The sequence below is a fragment of the Stegostoma tigrinum genome, chromosome 12 (genome assembly GCF_030684315.1).
Source record: "Stegostoma tigrinum isolate sSteTig4 chromosome 12, sSteTig4.hap1, whole genome shotgun sequence".
NCBI classification, from domain to species: Eukaryota; Metazoa; Chordata; class Chondrichthyes; order Orectolobiformes; family Stegostomatidae; genus Stegostoma; species Stegostoma tigrinum.
The window spans coordinates 21,919,542-21,939,477 of record NC_081365.1 but is presented as its reverse complement, the minus strand read 5'-3'; the positions used below and the strand labels follow the sequence as shown (position 1 = coordinate 21,939,477).

Below are 19,936 nucleotides of genomic sequence, written 5' to 3'. Positions count from 1 at the left end.
GAAACTATTTCCCTTAGATTCTGTTTATAAGGATGGCTTGAAGTAACTTAACCTCCCAATCAATAAAAACCAAAAGAACTGCGGATGCTGGGAATCAGGAACAGAAACAAAATTGCTGAAAAAGCTCAGCAGGTCTGGCAGCATCTGTGGAGGAGAAAACAGGCTGTTTCAGGTCCTGTGACCCTTCCTCAGAACGTTCTGAAACAGGCTGTTTCAGGTCCTGTGACCCTTCCTCAGAACATTCTGAAATGTTAATTTTCTCCTCCACAGATGCTGCCAGACCTGCTGAGCTTTTCCAGCAACTTTGTTTTTGTTGTTTTTTTTTAATCATCCATTCATCCTGCTTCTCAGGAATATATATCAACTCAACTCACTACCTGTCCTAGTAGAAATTCACAATTTGTGTCAATTAAGATAATCTATTTGTGACGTACACTGTATATTTTCACTTACATTCAGAGAGTGAAATACAGAATGAGTATGACTTTTTTTTTAAAATTCAAGTTTTCCTCCTCAGCCCAAGGAAAATTGTACCAAAATGTCAAACTATGAGCAATACTTCTGGTAAAACATTAATTATAATTTAAGAAGCATCACTCAGCAAGTAATACAAAGGCTACCAAATATCTTATTTAGTAATAGTGGCAGATTCTTCACTTTTCAAGTATGTTCAAGCTGCATGTGATTCAAAGGTCACACTTTTTACAGCTAAATCTACACTAAGGAATTTGTTTACATTGGACGAAGGCTGTGTGCTGCTGCTCCCCGTCTCTCACCTGCTTTTGAATTGTCACAAAGGTATGTAGTCTCCGAGATGTCTGTGTAGTTTGGCAGCTGCACAGTATATGACTGGCCCAGGGCATTTCTTTGCTTTTGCCCTTTGCTACATTTCAGCAAAGGTGCTAACTATGGTACATCATCATAGGGAAAAGTAAGGAGATAGCTCTTTAAGTCTATCTCCTCCAGTACAGCATTTGACCCTATGCAGTGAATATTACATGACACCAAAGTCTTAGCCAACTGAGCTAACTGGTTCTTGAAATAAAACCTTCATTCTAAAATCTAAGCTACAAAACTAGTGAACGTAGTCAATGGCAAGTTAGGGTCAGTAAACAACAAAAGTTACTTGATTATTTTTTTTAATGTAATAAGGGAACTGAATGTACATTGCATTATCTTGCACTTTGTCAATACTGTCACCTGCACATTGAGATACTGGTGTGAAGTATATCAGGCTATGCATTCTGCACATACACCACACTGACACTGTTTGCCCCTTATTTCTAAGTACATGTCCCCAACTTCCTATTACTCCTTTATTTACAGCTGTACATCATAGATCATCAAGTGCAGCTTTCTGGTACAGTGCCTCGGACATTTTGTTTCACATTCTAAATTGATGCCTTTTCTCTTACTGATATCAGAGTCATATGATCAGGTACATTATCAAAATGTATATGAATCGCATTATATCATATATTTTGAATATTATCTATTTTGATTTTCTGAAGATATTTAACAGGTTCCACATAACTCATCATAACAATTAAGAGATTTGAACTTATTCGGGCAAATGCTGCTCCATGAATAGGGGAAATAAGAAATCAAAGATTCAGTGGAAATGGATTCTTATTACATTGGTCAAATACTTAAGGAATGTACCCCAGGGGCCCACTTTGTTTGGCATTAGTATAAAAACAATTGGGCAAATTTAATTTTCCGAATGTAACAAATTAAGGAACATGGCAAAGCATGAGAAAGCTTACAGAAGGTAACAGACAATTCACAAAGTGAGCAGATAGAAGGGAGGTGTAGTTCAACACAGATGATTGTGCAGTGGGAAGAAAGTCCTTTTTTCCTTGCCTATCTCCCAAATGTTAAGGTCCCTAACAGAGTGGAGATACAGAGGGAGTCGAGATAATACTGATATCTAAAAAAAAGGAGGGTTGGTAGTAAGGGCTACAAAATAGCAAATGGACTGTTGTGAATTGTTATGATCTCAGCTGATGCTGTTACTGGGTTAGTCAGATCCCAGACTGAAATCTGGCTTGATTGGTATGATTTTTTTTTGATTGAGTTTAACGAGGTAGACTCTCACTGAAAAATAAGCAGACAATATTGCAAATTTGATTGTAACAATACACCAGAAGTTTATTTCACAAAAGAAATAAAGATAAAATAGAATAGACCAAGCTATTTATACACACATTTAAATATTTTGAAACACATGGTAAAAAAGATCTTTCCATTAATCCCAAAAACTCACCTTTACAAATCCTTGAAACAATCTTTTGTAAATTGAAAAATATAACCTTTACAGTACTCACACCAGAGAGAATTTCATTTTTCATTGCCTCTTAATTTAGTTGTGACTTCAACCCCCATGAAGAATCTGATAGGGTCTCCCTGAAGCCTTCATGCAACTGAGTTTAAATCTTGTCAGCTTCAAATAACCCCTCGGAGTTTTACCTCAACACAACTGGTCTGGGTCTATTACCTAAACTGAGCTAATCTATTTTCTAACAAAGCAAATTTAATCCTGTGTTTCTCAGAAGCAAGCAACTTACACATCCATCTTACACCAGGACTTCAGAAGGCCACATCAATGAAAAATAAAACTGAATGGCTTCTCTCTATGTTATGGTTATATCCCAATGCTTACAAAAAGACTCAAATGTCCCATCAGCAAGCCATTTTTATTCACTCATGGGACATGGGTGTTGCTGGGTGGCCAACATTTATTGCCCAGGCCTTGTTGCCCTTGAGAAGGTGATGGTGATCTTCTTGAACTGTTGCAGTCCATGTGATATATTGCGTATTTTGTTCACTCCCTATGCCAACAAAAATGAAATGCGGAAAGTTAAGTGCATAAAGAAATGCTTAATAATCAAATCCCTGCAGATACACAGCAAACCCAATGTGCTGCAAGTTAAAAAATCAAAAATAAATGATATCTACATCATGTAAGTCACACAGAGTGTGTCGCAGGACATTGAATATAAAATAGGCAGGGAAGCAAAATTCAATTTGCAAAATGCAATTTTAAATGCCACCCTTCCTTGTAGTACTAGGTGGCGTTCTTAACATTACACAATTATAGGAAGGATATCATTGGCTTGGGAAAAGTGTGACGAATAGTAATTGGATTGTGCCAATCCAAGTCTGCAATTAGTAAAACCCAGGTACAGTACAACACTGGCACCTGATCGAAAATCAGTTTCTACCAGGCAGGTTAGGTTAGACATACCCTTCTTGTTCATGTTCATGTTCATTTTTTTGGTCTTGTGTAAAGATGAGTTGCATAAGGAATGCTTTCTGAAAGGTGCATGTATGGACTATCAAGAGCGACTCAGGTCAATGCCTGTTCTGAACCATTGTAACTCATCATACAAGTGACAACAGATGCCACAGTAAAGCAAACCAACCAAAACATCTACAGTACAGGCCATTATGCCATCTTTGCAGGTAATCTATTAGCAATGTATTCACTCATCCAGTAGAATCTCACAGTTTGTGCAGGATATAGAAATTTGGGAAGATTACAGAGGGGAGAGAAGAATCAGAATTAAACACATTCATGGTGAACTTCACTGTGAGAAACAACAATGAAATGCAAATACCAAAGTGATGAAAGAAAAAAAACTTATTCAACATTCAACTTATCACTTAGCATGTTATCATTTTGATGGGAACATAAATATAAGTTACTTTAAGGTAAACTAAATCAAATACATGCACTGTCTACTTCAGATATACAGGTAAAAGGTAATAGCACTTCCATCATTCTTAATCTGTCCAATAGCAAACTATAATCTCTGATGGTATTGGACCATGAACCAATTCCTTAGGCACCTAATTCCCAGCCATTACTGATCTACCATTGATTGGTATATCCTCTTATCTTCCACAGATTGCAACTGCTATGGATCAAGGTCAAGAAAGTGGGATTAGGCTGGGTAGCAGGGACATAATGAGATAACAAGGTGTAGAGCTGGATGAACACAGCAGGCCAAGCAGCATCAGAAGAGCAGGAAAGCTGACGTTTCGGGTCTGGACCCTTCTTCTGCATTCATCCAGCTCTATACCTTGTTATCTCAGATTCTTCAGCATCGGCAATTCCTACTATCATGGATACAATGAATTCTTTCTGTTCCATAATGTTACCTAAATACAAAACATTCCATTTTGCAGGCTTGGTCTGGGGCCTACAATAGACTACTGTTTATAACTATTCTCTTTTATTTCAATGAGCTGTTGATTACGTGTCTGTTTAGTCTGCTGTGATGGTAGAGGAGTGATTAGGGGGTCAGAGCTATCATCAGCCGCAACTGTAATACATAATCATTTATTTCCAGGACTCTGCCTCCACGCTTCCTTCATTGTGAGAAGAGCTGCACATGTTTGATTTGTTTGAGAATGGGGATGTCTGCATTTTGTTGATTTTGGCATAGGAGGACAATATATGTTTTGCATTAGTTCCATACAGCTTGATATGCAATGGATATGAAATAATAGACCTTCTTTGGCAAGCATTATATTTACCAATGAGCATATACAGTGAGCGATGATCTTTACTTTGAAAAAAATCTATCGATTTAATAATGCCATGGTTGGGCCTGCTGGTCGACATTGAGGATTATCTTCCTGATTGCTGAGTGATACAAGACTTTAATTAGTCCTTTGAAAAACATGGAACAAATAAACTACCCACAATCAAAGTGTCATGTGTTTCAGAAGGTCATTTTTGAACACGAGTTGAAGGCAATGTCAGATTTCACTGCCGATCTGCAGTCTTCAATTAGAATTGTCTTCAATCTATCAATCATAAACTCCCTGCTAACCCCGAGTATTATGAACTGCTCACTCATCAAACATGAATAAGTCACTTGTTTTGTGATAAATGTCTTTTGCTACAGTCAACGGTGCCTGCCACTGTGACACTTTGTGCTCCCAAGACATTGCCACCAGAATTCCCTGGTGCAGAGATCTGTGTATATTCAAAATTTAACATATGCAAATCAGAGATTGACAGAGTTTTAGAAGTCAGGGAATCAGAGGATATGTGCATTGTCTGGGAAGGCATAACCGACGTAGATGATCAGTCATGATTTTATTGAATGGCAGAGTAGCTCCAGGGAACTGATGGGCTACATGCATCTGGACAGGATTAATGTTTAATTTTAAAGCAAGACTTTTTGTTAATTAGGTCATTGATCAGCTATGTTTTCATTCAATAATGGAATGAGGGGTTAGACAGCCCAGTCCTGTTCCTAAGATGCTAAGTTTTCTCCGATATATTTTGATTAGGGTAATGCTACATATTCCAAATTCTCACTCGTATTTCTGCCAGTATTACATCTCTCTTAACTGTTTCCCTTTTCAATTAAATGATCAAACAGACATTAGTATTAGGCGATATTGTTGCATGTTGGCCATCTTTAATCATCTTTTAAATATAATGGGTAAAATGGTGCAGCACTGTTCAACATTTTAGAAACTAAAGAACTTTAATTGATTATGTAGCAACAAACTGCATTCTGATGCATTCATATGTACATTCTGAGCTGCAGTAATGGACTTATTTCATTCTCTTTGCAACGTCTAAATATGCAATCTGAATCTCACGATTAGCAGGGCACGTGTTTACAAACTCCTCTCTTTCATAAGCATTGTTCAAGTATCTCCAAATTCCAGTCATTTCCTTTGGGATTTCAAAATTTCGGTATTTCAGTGCTACAATCTAAATGAAGGAAACAAGACAAAACATTTGCTTGATTTTTATTCTTGATATACAGGCAAGGCAGCTTAACATAACACATACAAATTTGCTGTTACAATATAAATGTCATGAGGGGAACTGAATTCCTTTTAACTAGGCTACATCCCAAATTGCTGGGACAGCCCCACAGACTTAAATTGTGCTGCTTAACATGTGCCTAGATACAACTTAAAGCAGTTCCTCGAAACATTTCAGCCCATAGCACAAAACATTCTGACATTTAGCAACTTCATCAAGTCTAAACTGATGACAGTTATATATTGCTGCATTAATTGGGGTTAAGAACAGACCATTCAGCACCTCACATCTGTACTACTATTTGATTACTATTGGCTGATCTGCTTCTGCACTCTTTGGTTCCCAAGCATTTCTGCATTAGCTTTGAGTGTATTGGCAAGTCAAATTAATATCAGTGTTCTGCCAATATTTCATGTTCTGAGCTAGCAAAAGTCTATCAGTCACAGATTTAAAACTTCCAGTTGAACCCCCAAACTAGCCTCAAAAGCATTTGGAGGAGTAGAATAAGAACTAACATTCTGAATTGAAATATGACTGTTCTTCAGAACTGAAGGGAAATTGAAATGTGATTAATGTGATCTGATGGGGTTGGGGGTGGAGGACAAGAAACACAAAAAGGAATATCTGAGGTAATGTAGGAGCCAAGAAATGATAAAAATGGCAAAGATGTGATGGAAGCGAAGGCAGAGGATGCACGAGGTATTGTAGTAAAGAAATAAAATATTTATAAAGTATGAATGGCAGAATAATGAAGAGCTCTATTTGGAAATGAAAATGTGAAAAATACCAAGACCAGCACATGACAACAAAAAAATCAAAATGAGAGACTTAGCTCATGTACTAAAGTTATTGAACTCAATTTTGCACGCAGAAGGACGCAAGAACATGTAAAATATCTAACTGGACAATGAGGAAATGTTCCTCCATTTTGTGCTGAGTATTACGAGAACACTACAGCAGCCTAGAAGAGGAATGTGAGCATGAGGGCAAGGTGGTAAATTAAAATGGCAAATAACTAGAAACTTGAGGTAGCATTTACATACTGGGTGGAGATGTTTCACCATGTAGTCACCAATTCTGTGTTTTGGTATCTCCAACTTGAGGGATGCAATATTGTGAGCAGCAAATACAGTAGGCTACTGTGAAAGTAGTACAAATTAACTATTGTTTCACCTGGAAGGTGTGACTTGGATAAAGAGGACAAAGGAGGTGAAAAAGTGCTACATCTCTCAAAAAGTGCCATGGAAAGGTGGCATGGTGTCAGGATGATACAGGAATAGACCTGGAGTTCACAGAAAGAGCAGTCACTTTGGGATGCTGATAGGGGAGGTGCACAGTGGTTCAGTGGTTAGCACTGCCGCCTCACAGTGCCAGGGGCCTGGGTTCGAATCAAGTCTCGGGAAGTGTCTGGGTGAAGCTTGCACGTTCTCCCTGTGTCTGCATGTGTTTCTGACAGATGCTCTAGTCTCCTCCCACAGTCCAAAGATATGCAAATTAGGTGAATTCGCCATGCTAGATTGCCCATAATGTCCAGGGATGTGCAGGCTGGATGGATTAGCCACGGTAAATGCAGGGGACTGGATGGGATTAGGGGAGGTAGGCTGGGTCTAGGTGAGATGATCTTCGGAGGGTTGGTGCAGATTCAATGGGCTGAATAGCCTCTTTCTGCACTGATGGGATGCTAAGATGTGTTGGTAGTGGGATTCTGCTGGAGGTGACAAAGTAGTGAAGGAGGAACCTTTGAATACAGAGGCTGGTGGAGTGGAAAATGAGGACAAATGGAAGCCTATTGTCATTCTGTCAGGGATGGGACAGGGCGGGGGGGGTGGAGCAGAAGCATATGAAATGGATCAGACACGAAGGATGGGGTGGAATACTGTGTTGGGAAAGGAAGGAAGACACTTCAGAAACACTTTTATGGGAGGTTGTGTTACCTGAACAGATTGGACAGGAATGGAAAACCTGGGAGAATGGAACTCCTGGTATAATTTTAAGGCTACCCCGCTTCTTGTTCTGGAGTCCTTACAGGCAGATCAGGAAAAACCAGAGGAGTAAGAATCACCAGCTTTCGCTTCAAAAGAACTAACATAGACAAAGTGGATTGAATGATCTTAGTCTGTGCTACACTATTTAAGGATTTTAAGCTGAATTCATTTCTAAAAGAACAAATGGTGCTGTGTCATTGGGGACTGTAATGATCAAAATGCATCTACTCAACAATCATCGAGTATTTATAGAAATTGAAACAAACCTTGATAATGTGAAGCTTTGGCAGGAGATTGCAATCTGCTAAAGTCAAGTAATCTCCATCTAGGTATTTTCTTTTTGAGCAAATATCTTCCTCTGTGCTACTGGCATCAATTTCTTCAGGTAAAGGTGTGTTTAAATAATCATCTAATTTTTTCAGAGCTTTCAATAAAGCCTTTTCCAAACCTGAATAAACAAGAGGAAAGTAACTGTAAGCATCTGAAAAGAAGAAAAATAAAGTAATTGTCGTAAGTGGGAAACTTGCTCATAATTGAGCTTGCCCAGCTCTTGGAAATGAATGTAAAGGAATTGCTTTTTACCTTGTTTCTGATTTTTCTTCATTATTTTTCACTTAAGCAATCTTAATCACCTTTATTCTTGATTATCTTTTCTTCCCTTTGATTTCTTTTCTTGCTTATTGTCTGCCATCTCCTCCCCTGTACGTTTGTATTTAAAAATCTGTACCTAGGTACCTTTGTATCTCAGATGGCATTGTAACCGTCAACAGTACTTATTTGAGTACATGTGGCAATAAAGCTAATTCTGCATGACAATAGTCTTCTGACACCAGCCAATAAAATGCTGAAAGTCCAACATCTTATTGTTTCATATCATCAGTGGGCAATGGAAGATTCTACTTGGAGATAAACAGAACAGTAAACTCTATCACCTTTACCCACTTGGTGGCACTATCCACAAACCCCCAAATACGCTGAAACCATGAGGTGGAATCAAACAGGAACAAACAAGTTCCATGTAGCTCCACATTAAACGCCAGTCCCCAACCCTGCCGAGTGTTCGCTATTCCTCCAGACCTCCCCCTTACTGAGGACAAATGGTCAGTCCTCAGTAAAGGGCTCACCTTTATCCCCCTCCACCCAGACATCAATGAATACCGTTCATGCCTGGATATCAAACAGTCTTTCCGCCGCCTCCGCGCTTACTTCTTTAATCGCGAGCCTAACCCTCCCTCTAATGACCCCTTCTCCCGCCTCCAACACACACCCTCCTTCTGGACACTACCCCTAGGCCTCCTACCCTCCCTCAAACTCTTTATCTCCAACTGCCATCGTGATATTAATCGCCTTAACCTCTCCACCTCTCTCACCCACTCCAACCTCACCCCAACAGAACGTGCAGCCCTCCGCTCCAATCCCAACCTCACCATAAAACCCACAGACAAGGGAGGCGCAGTGGTAGTATGGCACACTGACCTCTACATCGCCAAGACCAGGTGTCAACACTCCGACACCTCCTCCTACCGCCCCCTTGATCATGACCCCACCCCTAATCACCAAAACATCTCCCAGACCATCCACAACCTCATCACCTCAGGAGACCTCCCACCCACAGCCTCCAACCTCACTGTTCCCCAACCCTGCACCACCCGTATCTATCTCCTTGCCAAAATCCACAAACTTGACTGCCCTGGTCAAGCCATTGTCTCTGCCTGCCCCTGCCCCATTGAACTTATCTCCACTCATCTCAACTCCATTTTCTCCCACCCTCGCCCACCTTGCCCGGTCCAGGAACTCCCCTACGTCCATGACACCATCCATGCCCTCCACCTCCTCCAAAAGTCCTGGCAACTCTCCCCCAAAAGGATATCGATCCAGAGACATCTGGGGTTTTGAAGAGAGAGAGAGATTAATAGATGTTTGTGAGGGGAAGCTGTCACAGGATGTGGGGTTATGACAGGTAAATGGAATTCAGGTGCAGATCATCCTTGTTAGAGTAACAAAGCAGACTGTTGAGGTTGAATGATGTATTCCTGCTCCTGCAACACTGGCGTATGAGATGTGGGTACCTGAACTGAAAAAGTGTGCCATTCACCACCACCTTCAAAACAAAAAAAACACACAGCAAGTCTACTTCACTGGTTTTCGTTATCAAATTAGGAAATAACGGTTGTACGCGAGTAGCTGCAGTCAAATGAAAAGGGACTAATGGGGGAGGAGGAGACAAAGGGCTTTATAGAGTCATCTAGCACAGAAACAGACACTTCAGTCCAACCAGTCCATGCCAACCATAACTCCAAGCTAAACTAGTCCCATCTGCCTGCACTTCACTCATATCCCTCCAAACATTTCTTATTCATGTACTTACCCAAATGTCTTTTACAAACATCACATCCTGATTCTCCTATTGAGAAGGATTGACTGACAAGCAGTACATTTCAAAACCTGATCCCTGTGGCTGTAATTGCCTTACTTACTTTCATTTGCATCTTTCTGGGCATTTTTAATGTATGCTGAGAACTTGGCAAACACATCATTTCCTGCAGAGTTCGATTCTGGATATCTGGCAGAAAGCTTTGGATACCTGGAAAAACACATTGTTGCCCTTTTAAAACAAAATCTTCTTTACTTTAGCAGTTAAGGAATGTACACGGATGCATAACCATTCACTCAATAAACTTCCAGCAAAGGAGTCACTGGACATCAATGAGGAGCCAGAATGCTGGTCACTGCCTCTTTATTTTGGGGCTCCTAAGTCAAAGAGAGCATCTCTAATGTGAGCGCGACTCTTGCTCTAAATTTGACAGGGTGTGCACATCTGTACCACAGTAAGAAACTGCTGGATTTCATGAGACTAAATCTTCTTGGAAAAGTAACACTGGACTTCTGATATACACTACCATTAATGCTTGAAGTGGCCAGCAAATTCAGGGGATTAAGACATATACCATGAATTATTCTACTCTCTACCATTTGCTTTTGTATGTGGCATCCTGACCTCAACTTCTCCACTATTTTTAAGAGATTATTGGATTTACACAATAATTAAATGAGCTGTGGAGAACTAAAGCTCATTCTTAGTCAACACAGCGTGGAGCTGGAGGAACACAGCAGGCCAGGCAGCATCAGAGGTCTAGAAAAGCCAATATTTTGGCTCGGGACCCTTCTTCAGAACAGTCCCGACCCAAAACGTCAACCTTCCTCCTCTTCTGATGATGCCTTACCTGCTGTGTTCCTCCCCTCCATATTGTGTTGTCTCTGACTCCAGCATCAGCAGTTCTTGCCAGCTCTGAAAGCTCATTCTTAACTGTGTAAGTATACTTTCAACAAAGTGATAATTGTTAATGCAATATCAGTGAACCTGTCTGATGCAGAAAACATACAACTTCAACTGTTAAGTTTCATCAGTTTATTATGCAGCTATTTGTGGGGGCTTATTCAAATGATGCCGCGTATCCTATGATACAACAGTAAATTCATTTCAAAAGTACATTGGCTGTGACGTACTTTGGGATTTCTAGTGGTGGTAAAAGAAGCCTTTTTATTCCTATAGGTGATAAACTTTTCCACAATTTCTAAGGGGAGGCAATGGCCTACTTGTATTATCGCCTCACTATTAATCCAGCAGTCCAGGTAATGTTCTGGTGACGGTCTGAAGTTTTTAAGAATTCTAAATCAAACGATGACCACGTTGGAATAACCCCATTTGGTTCACCAATGCCCTTTACAAAAGGAAACTGCTATCCTTGCATGTGACTCCAGATCCACAGCAATGTGGTTGACTCTTAATTGCTCTCAGAAATGGCTGAGTGAACCATTCAGTCCAAGGGCAATTAGGGATGGGGAATAAATGCTGGCCGTACCAGTAATACCCACATCATATGAATGAAACAAACTTCAAATTATACATTATTAAATTCTTCCCTTACTGGTCCTCCTCGTACCAAACTCTATTGGCTATGCAATCTTTCTTTCCCTGTCGGTATTTCTTTTTCGATAGATCATTTAATTCAAATTCATCCTCTTTTTCCATTGTTCTCTTCTCAACCCTTCACATTAACTGGTTGAAGAGACAGATTGTTAGCCCTCGTTGGCTTCTCAGTGATATTAGCAGCCTGCACCTCCAGCAACTGAGGGGTATAACATTGTGAGCTGAAGCGAACAGAAACCAAATCTTTGCCCCTTTTAGGACTTCATATAAAAATGTTGTTTGCTTTGTTTCATACAATTAGACCCAGGTGTTCCAATAGGCAGAATGCTATTGAAGTGTAGACTGGAATTATATGACAGGATTGGACAGAAATTTAATTGCAGCTGACTCCATGAGGATTGCCGGGAAAGCTGAAATGTCCGACATGCAATTACCCTTTGGCTGGAACACCCCCTGAAAAGTTCTCCAACCCCGAGATAGAGTCAGGCACTGTGGAGCGCTCTAACTCATTTACCGAAATGGCTGCCTGGGGAAGGTTAGAGGAATTAAAAGCTGCTCCAAATCTCGAATAACTACAAACTGCCCCTCACTCCCTGCCCTCTGCTTGAAACTCAAAGACATCCCTGTAATCCCCCAAAATGGATCACACCATTCCCTCTCCCTCAGATCTCCTGAAGATACCTGACAACCTTCTCTCAAGCCCCATATTCCGTCAGGATCTGACCCTAAATATAACACAGATCCTGATCTACCACAGACTTGATTCGCCATCAGGACATCCCCACTCTGATTCCCATTCCAGCAATCCAACCTTTGCTGTCTCCTCCCCCAATCCCAAACCCCTACACCTGGACCTTGCACCCCGGATGCAACACAGTCTCCTGATCTAACAAGGAATTAACACAACCCCATAGCCCACAACTGAAACCCACTCCCCACTTCTCCCCTGGCATCCCAACACCTGCCTCCCCCACCAGCCCCTAACTCCTCACTTCCACTCAGCCATACACCATCCCTGACACAACCTGATTTGACAATTCCTTGACCTGACCCCACCCTGCCCCTGACTGCCCTAAGCCCTCACTCGTCTACCAGCCATATCTTCTTAAATACCTGGCACCCGTACCTCTCAGCTGCCTGGCACCCCACCACCACTCAACTGCCTAGTCTCTCAGTTATCCTACACTCTATCCTCTCTCAGTAGCTGTCAAAGTCACTTCAAGATATTTAATTCACAGAATACAAAGCTTACTGCTGAAGAAAGGGGCATGGTTTCAGCATTAATCGACTCCATTACTAGTTGCAAGAATTCCTTGACTCAGAGAGACATGGATATGTGGAAACTGGGAACAGGAGTAGAACTCTCAGACCTTCAAGCCTGGTCTACCATTCAATCTGATCATGACTGATTCTCTATTGCAGTGCCACATTCCTTCTTCTTATCCATATCCCCGATGCCTTTAAGATCTTAACACTTATCTATATATTTCTTGAGTATATTCAGTGACATGGCCTCCACAGCTTTCTTTGGAAGCAAATTCCAGAGGTTCACTGCCCTTTGAATGAAGAAATGTTTCTTCATCTCAGTCCTAAATGGTCTAACTTATATGCTGAGACTGTGACAACAGCTGCAGACTCCCAGCCATCTCCAATGCTATGGATGCAAAGGCTCCTTGCCCAGATATATGACTGAAAAACTGTACCAAAGGTAAGTGGGCAAATTGTAGACTGTTCTGGGTCAAAAATAGGGATTTCGACCCATATCTGAAGATTTGGGCCTTAATATGTATTAATAAGTTCAACCAAATCGGGTTGAGGGGCCTTTCTTGATCATTCAGTTCAACGTTATTAAATATTCTGCCACTTTTATTGATTGCCTGCACAATCCTGCAGAAACAGACCTTGGTGGTACCAGTTTGTCTTCCAGAAATTCTTCGATCTTGTTAACATCTGTTTTGACTTCTCCATTGAAGGTCAGAAATGGAGGGTTTGTGCCCGGTGCCAAATTTTGCAAATCAGCAGGCTTTCTGCAGGGATACAGTCAAGGCAAGAGGTTATAGCAGCTTTTTACTTTTGCACCTTTATATTTTTAATAACAAATAACTACTGCTGGAACTAAATGTCATTAGGTACAATGGAGCTTGAGGAATGTACTGTCCAAGTTTGATGGTAATTCACAAAAACGATGAGGTTTTTACCATTGTACAATTACCAAAATATTTCACAGAATTACAAATGAAATGTTAAAGGAAGAGGAATTAGGACAGGTGACCAGAACCACAAAAATGCTGAGTTTTAAAAAGGTGGTGGAAAAAGTTAAAGTTGAATGAATGCAGAGTGTGAAGAAATAATTGAACGACAATCATACAGTTAAACCAGATTCCAGTCACAAAATAACTTGATTCTTAAAAGCTCCACTCACTAGATGTCACTATTATCCTTTGCAAGCAGGCTACCATATAGCAAGGTCCTACAATAGCATGCCAGTGCCAACTTATCTCTGCTTATTTAACTCAAGCTTTCAAAATAGATGCCTTCAATCTGCAACCAAAGCTAATAAGAGTAAGCGTCAAGATCAGAAAGAGGGTAGAGTATACTCTCTAATTTCAAATAATGTTGATCTTGTTAATGTCGATCGTGCTCCCTGCGCCTCCTGAGCAGCGTCACCTGTATGTATCACTCTATAAGAGTTTTCTTCACCCTATGATCTGTATGTCCTTGCTTACTATGATCTGCCTTTACTGCTCACGAACAACTTTTCACTGTACTTAGACAAATGTGACAAAAAATCAAACCAATCAATCATTATACGATAATGTGTGGTCTTCGCCCTAAAATTCAACCCATTTCTGCAGCAAAATAATTTCAATTATTCAAATGACATGAATCTCATGTGGACCACACAGAATGCAGATTTACATTAATACTAAAATGACTGAGATGTGACAAGTGATTCATCTGTGATTAAACTGTTTAAGTTCCTCAGATGAATAATGCCGCCAGTGCAACACATGCTGTGCACAAGAGGGAGTAACACACCGATGGTCAATTTAAGTTCAGTAGAAATCTGGAATGAAAACCTGCTAACAGTGATCATGCAATCATTGCTTTTAAAATATTTCCAGTTCATTAATATCCTCTTAAGAAGGAAATCAGCCATTCTTACCTGATCTGGCCCACATTTGACTTCAGTCCCACAGCAATGCGGTTACCTTTAGGCAAAAAGGACTGGGCAATAAATTCTGGCACAGCCAGAGAATCCCACAAATGCCAATTGAATACATAATTAGCTTACCACAGAAGATAGAGAGTGGTAGTGGAGGGTTGTTTTTTACACTGGAGATTTGTCACCAGCGGTGTTCCACAAGGATTGGTTCTGGGTCCTCTTTTGGTTGTCATTTATATAAATGATTTGGGTGAGAATATAAAAGGCAGGGTCAGTAAGTTTGTGGATGACACAAAAATTGGTGTCTTTGTCGTCAGTGAAAGTTTTCTAAGATTACAAAGGGATCTTGATCAAATGGGTCAATGGGCTGAAAAATAACAGATGATGTTCAATCTGGATAAATGTGAGGTATTGCATTTTCGTACAACAAACAAGCTCAGGACTTATACAATTCACCAATCTTTGGGTGAAAATATTTCTTCTGAATTCCTGCTCGGATTTCTTGGTGAATATCTTATACTGATGACCTTTTCTGCATAAGAGGCAGTATTTCTGTGTGTATCCACTTCACAAAACATTTCATAATTTTAAAGACCTCAATGAGATCACCACTAGTATACTATTTTCAAAACAATAAAAGACACAGACTGAAAATCCTTTCCCTATCCACACAATTCTGGTATTATCCTTGTAAATCTTCCCTCAGTCTCTCCGTATCCTGTCATATACCAAGGCAACCAGAACTGCACGCAAATTTTATGCATTCCTGGAGTGAAGGCATTGCTGGCTAAAGAAGCATTCATTGCCCATTCTTATTTGCCCAGAGCACAGTTGAGAATCATCCACATTGCTGTGGGTCTAGAGTCACGTGTAGGCCAGACCAGGTAAGGATGGCAGTTTCAAGAACATAAGTGAACCAAATGAGTTCTTCCAACAATCAACAATGGATTCACGGTCATTATCAGACTTTTAATTCCAGGTTTTTTTATTGAATTCAAACTCCACCAACTGCTGTTGGCAGGATTTGAACTGGGGTCCCCCTTACATAGCCTAGGTCTCTGGATTAATAGACTAGTAATACTACTACACCATTGCTTAGCATACTATGGTTTTTGGTGTTCATTGAACCTTTCCCTGGGCTCACTTGCACCATGGAACACAGGTGGTATTCTGAGACCCACATCTGGTGGTCAGCTGCACATCTACTGTGAAAGAAGTATTTCAAAATGAGATAACATTAGTCCCATGATGTATCAATTTAGATGACACCATGCCCAAGGGGCTGAGGTTCAATACATCGCCACTGGAACAAATCTGGATTTTCAAGTAATCTCTAACAGCATTAATTCTTAATCCATGAGGCAAAACAAAAGCAAGGGTCAATCTAGGTTTGTAGAACTTTTACCTCTTTAGGTCAACTGTTGTGACATTAAATATCACGCCTTTTAGCCAAAGGATCATAAAGAGCCGCTGCGAGAACGGACAGTTTCCAATGCTTTCCCCATCACCTCCGGCCTGTACAACACAATATAGACAAGGGTCATTCACTGCTCATCATCTTGCTTTTTTTGAATGGCTGTTCATTAGATGAATGATTGCAACGAAATCAAGAACCTACAAAAAGCCTGAACCAATGCTTGAAATTTCTTGCCATGCAGGAACCTTGTTGGGCAGGGCATGTATCTGTCAAAGTGTATTTGTGTGCCACTACAAAGACAACTTTTTTAGTACATTAGGAATGGTTAACGATTGTGCAGCAGAATAAGGTCAATGCACTGAGGAAAATTTAGCCATCTCACAAAAGAATCATGGAAAGGTTGAAAACCAGCTCTGATTCCAGGCCAACCTCCATGTATCACCCTCCAGAAACTTCAGGTCATATCCTGACCAACAGGTATCCCTCAGCCTATATCACAACAATATTATCTTGTCATTAACTCATTGTTGTTTAAGGGATCTTGCTGGGGGTGAACTTTGCTGCTGCAATTCCAACATTAAAGCAATGACTAAGCATCAAAAGCAGTTGATCAGCTGTAAAACACTTTGGGACATTCTAAGATTGTGCAAAGTGTTATATAAATGCAAATCATTCCTTTGATTTCAAACAGAAGCCTGCAGCCGATATCCTAATTTGCACCAAGTCTTGTTCATCGACCATCTTATTTCTTATTTACCTCCCAGCTATCCCACCTCCCACCTCAAGCCCCAACCCCATCTCCTAACTACTAGCCTCATCCTGCCCCCTTGACCTGTCCATCCTCCCTGGACTGACCTATCCCCTCCCTAACTCCCCACCTACACATCACCTTTACTAGCTCCATCCCCGCCTCTTTAACCTGTCTGTCTCCTCTTCACCTATCTTCTCCACTATCCATCTTCGATCCACCTCCCCCTCTCTCCCTATTTATTTCAGAACCCTCTTCCGCTCCCCCATTTCTGAAGAAGGGTCTAGGCCCAAAATGTCAGCTTTCCTGCTCCTCTGATGCTGCTTGGCCTGCTGTGTTCATCCAGTTCTACACCTTCTTATCTCAGATTCTCCAGCATCAACAGTTCCTACTATCTCTGCAACAATTTTAACCCCACAGCAAAGCTTCTTCTAAGGATGCTTACCTTAAAGAAGTTCCCCTCCTGCTGCCTCCCCCTCTCTCCCTATTTATTTCAGAATCCCCTTCCCTTCCCCCATTTCTGAAAAAGGGTCTCAAACCGAAACATCAGCTTTCCTGCTCCTCTGACGCTGCTTGGCCTGCTTTGTTCATTCAGCTCCACACCTTGTTATCGCGGATTCTCCAGCATCGGCAGTTCCTTCTATCTGTGGTACCAAGGAATGTTGCTTTCATCACATCACCAGACATGTTAATTTCCAATGCTTGGGAATCCTTTAACAAGTGTGGACATTTGTGTTTATCAAAGGATACATCAAAATACAATAGCTGATGATTTGCAAGCCTTTGGAAATTTTACTACAGAAAAAACTTGCGTGCAATTTTTGCATCCTGATTAGCCACAATAGTTGAACCATCACCTCACAGAAACTTCCAACAGGTTTTTCTGCTAAAGGAGAGAACTATACCTGCAGTCAAATGACCTCACTGGAAAATTCTCTAACTGTACAGGAATGAGGCAAAAGAGATGAAGCTGGGACACATGATTTATTTGCCAAACTTACACTTTCAGAATTAACGTGTTATTTATCACTATTCTACCACAAATGCTGCCCTGAAACATTGCAGTGGTATTTCTAAATAAAAATGCTGCATCTTTCTAAGGAGTAATATATTGTACCTCACTGCACTATGACATAGGACTAGTACCTTTCTTTATATAAATGATATCTGAATATTACCTTTTTTATAAATAATTACTGATTTACAGCTGTATAACAACAAGTATATGTATGTTTTTAACACTAACGTTGCATTACCAGTTAACAAGCATCATTCGTAATGGATCTTAAAGAAAGGTATGGATTTGCATCGCACCTTTCATGACCACCAGAAGTTTCAAAGCCAGTTAAGCACTTATCCAAACATAGTCACTATTATAGCATTGGAAAAAGCGTAGCTATGATACAAGGTGCATGAACACTGTATGAACACTGAAAAGGAGTGCTTTTGAGATTAACGAGGTTATATTTGCCACCTGTTTCTAAATCTTTAAGCTTCTGTCATATGTAGTCTGGTTTAGTGTATTTTATATTAACTTCTTTTGCTTTGTTGTTAAAATGGAATCTGTGGCATTGTATGTTTGTGTTTCAGTGAAAAGTCACTTATAAATGCCAAAAGCAAAACAAGCAAAACATTTCGGGAGAGAGAGAGAGGGAGCACCAGGAGACTGCTGGGAAGGTAAGCTTTTCCTACTTTAAAATGCTTACCTCAAGCGGGAGCAGCCTTCATTTATTTGGGCAGCGGGAATGGGTGACCAAAAGGCAGAGGAAGAGCAGGAAGGCAGTGCAGGTGTCCCCTGCGGTCATCTCCCTCCAAAACAGATGTTCCATTTTGGATACTGTTTGGGGAGATGGCTCACCAGGGGAAGGCAGCAGTAGCCAGGTTCATGGCACCGTGGCTGGCTCTGCTGTACAGAAGGGTGCGATAAACAGTGGAAGAGCGATAGTCATTGGGAATTCAATTGTAAGGGGAGTAGACAGGCGGTTCTGTGGTCGAAAACGAGACTCCCGAATGGTATGTTGCCTCCCAGGTGCACGGGTCAGGGATGTCTCCGATCGGCTGCAGAACATTCTGAAGGGGGAGGGTGAACAGCCAGTTGTCGTGGTGCATATGGGCACCAACGAGACGGGCAGAAAACAGGATGAGGTCCTACAAGCAGAATTTAGGGAGATAGGAGCCAAGTTAAAAAGTAGGACCTCAAAGGTAGTAATCTCAGGATTGCTACCAGTGCCACGTGCTAGTCAGTACAGAAATGAAAGAATAGCCAGGATCAATGCGTGGCTTGAGAGATGGTGCAGGAGGGAGGGGTTCAGATTTTTGGGACATTGGAACCGGTTCTGGGGAAGGTGGGACTATAACAAATTGGACGGTCTACACCTGAGCCAGACTGGAACCAATGTCCTTGGGCGTGCTTTTGCTAATGCTGTGGGGGAGGGTTTAAACTAATGTGGCAGGGGATGGGAACCAAATATTGGACAGAAAAGATGGAGTAACAAAAGCCTGTAGGGAACTAGATAATGGAGTAGGCGTGACTAAAGGGAATAGTAGTCGGGTAGCAGATGATGCACGCAAAGGGACAGGTGGTCTGAGGTGCATTTGTTTTAATGCAAGAAGTGTAGTAGGTAAGGCAGATGAGCTTAGGGCTTGGATCAGTACCTGGAAGTATGATGTTATTGCTATTACTGAGACTTGGTTGAGGGAAGGGCATGATTGTCAACTAGTTGTTCCAGGATATCGATGCTTCAGGCAGGATAGAGAGGGAGGTAAAAGGGGTGGAGGAGTTGCAGTACTGGTCAAAGATGATATCACAGCTGGACTGAAGGAGAGCCCCATGGAGGACTCAAGCAGTGAGACAATATGGGTAGAACTCAGAAATAGGAAGGATGCAGTAAC

General features: G+C 41.0%; 1 protein-coding gene across 4 annotated transcripts in view; it reads right to left on the bottom strand.

Annotated features, from left to right (window-relative positions):
• Positions 1-2,169: 2,169 nt before the first annotated feature.
• LOC125456786 (chloride intracellular channel protein 4) overlaps positions 2,170-19,936 on the bottom strand; it is a 56,839-nt gene continuing 39,072 nt past the window's right edge. For 3 of the 4 annotated variants that reach the window (XM_048540190.2, XM_048540194.2, XM_048540192.2), the window contains exons 2-6: positions 16,285-16,394; positions 13,615-13,740; positions 10,260-10,366; positions 8,049-8,230; positions 2,171-5,740 (exon numbers count right to left, since the gene is read on the bottom strand). In XM_048540190.2, coding sequence (XP_048396147.1) covers positions 5,579-5,740; positions 8,049-8,230; positions 10,260-10,366; positions 13,615-13,740; positions 16,285-16,394 — 687 coding nt within the window. In that variant the 3' untranslated portion in view covers positions 2,171-5,578. Of the gene's footprint in view, positions 5,741-8,048; positions 8,231-10,259; positions 10,367-13,614; positions 13,741-16,284; positions 16,395-19,936 lie in introns of all 4 variants that reach the window. The other variant, XM_048540191.2, reaches the window with a different exon arrangement.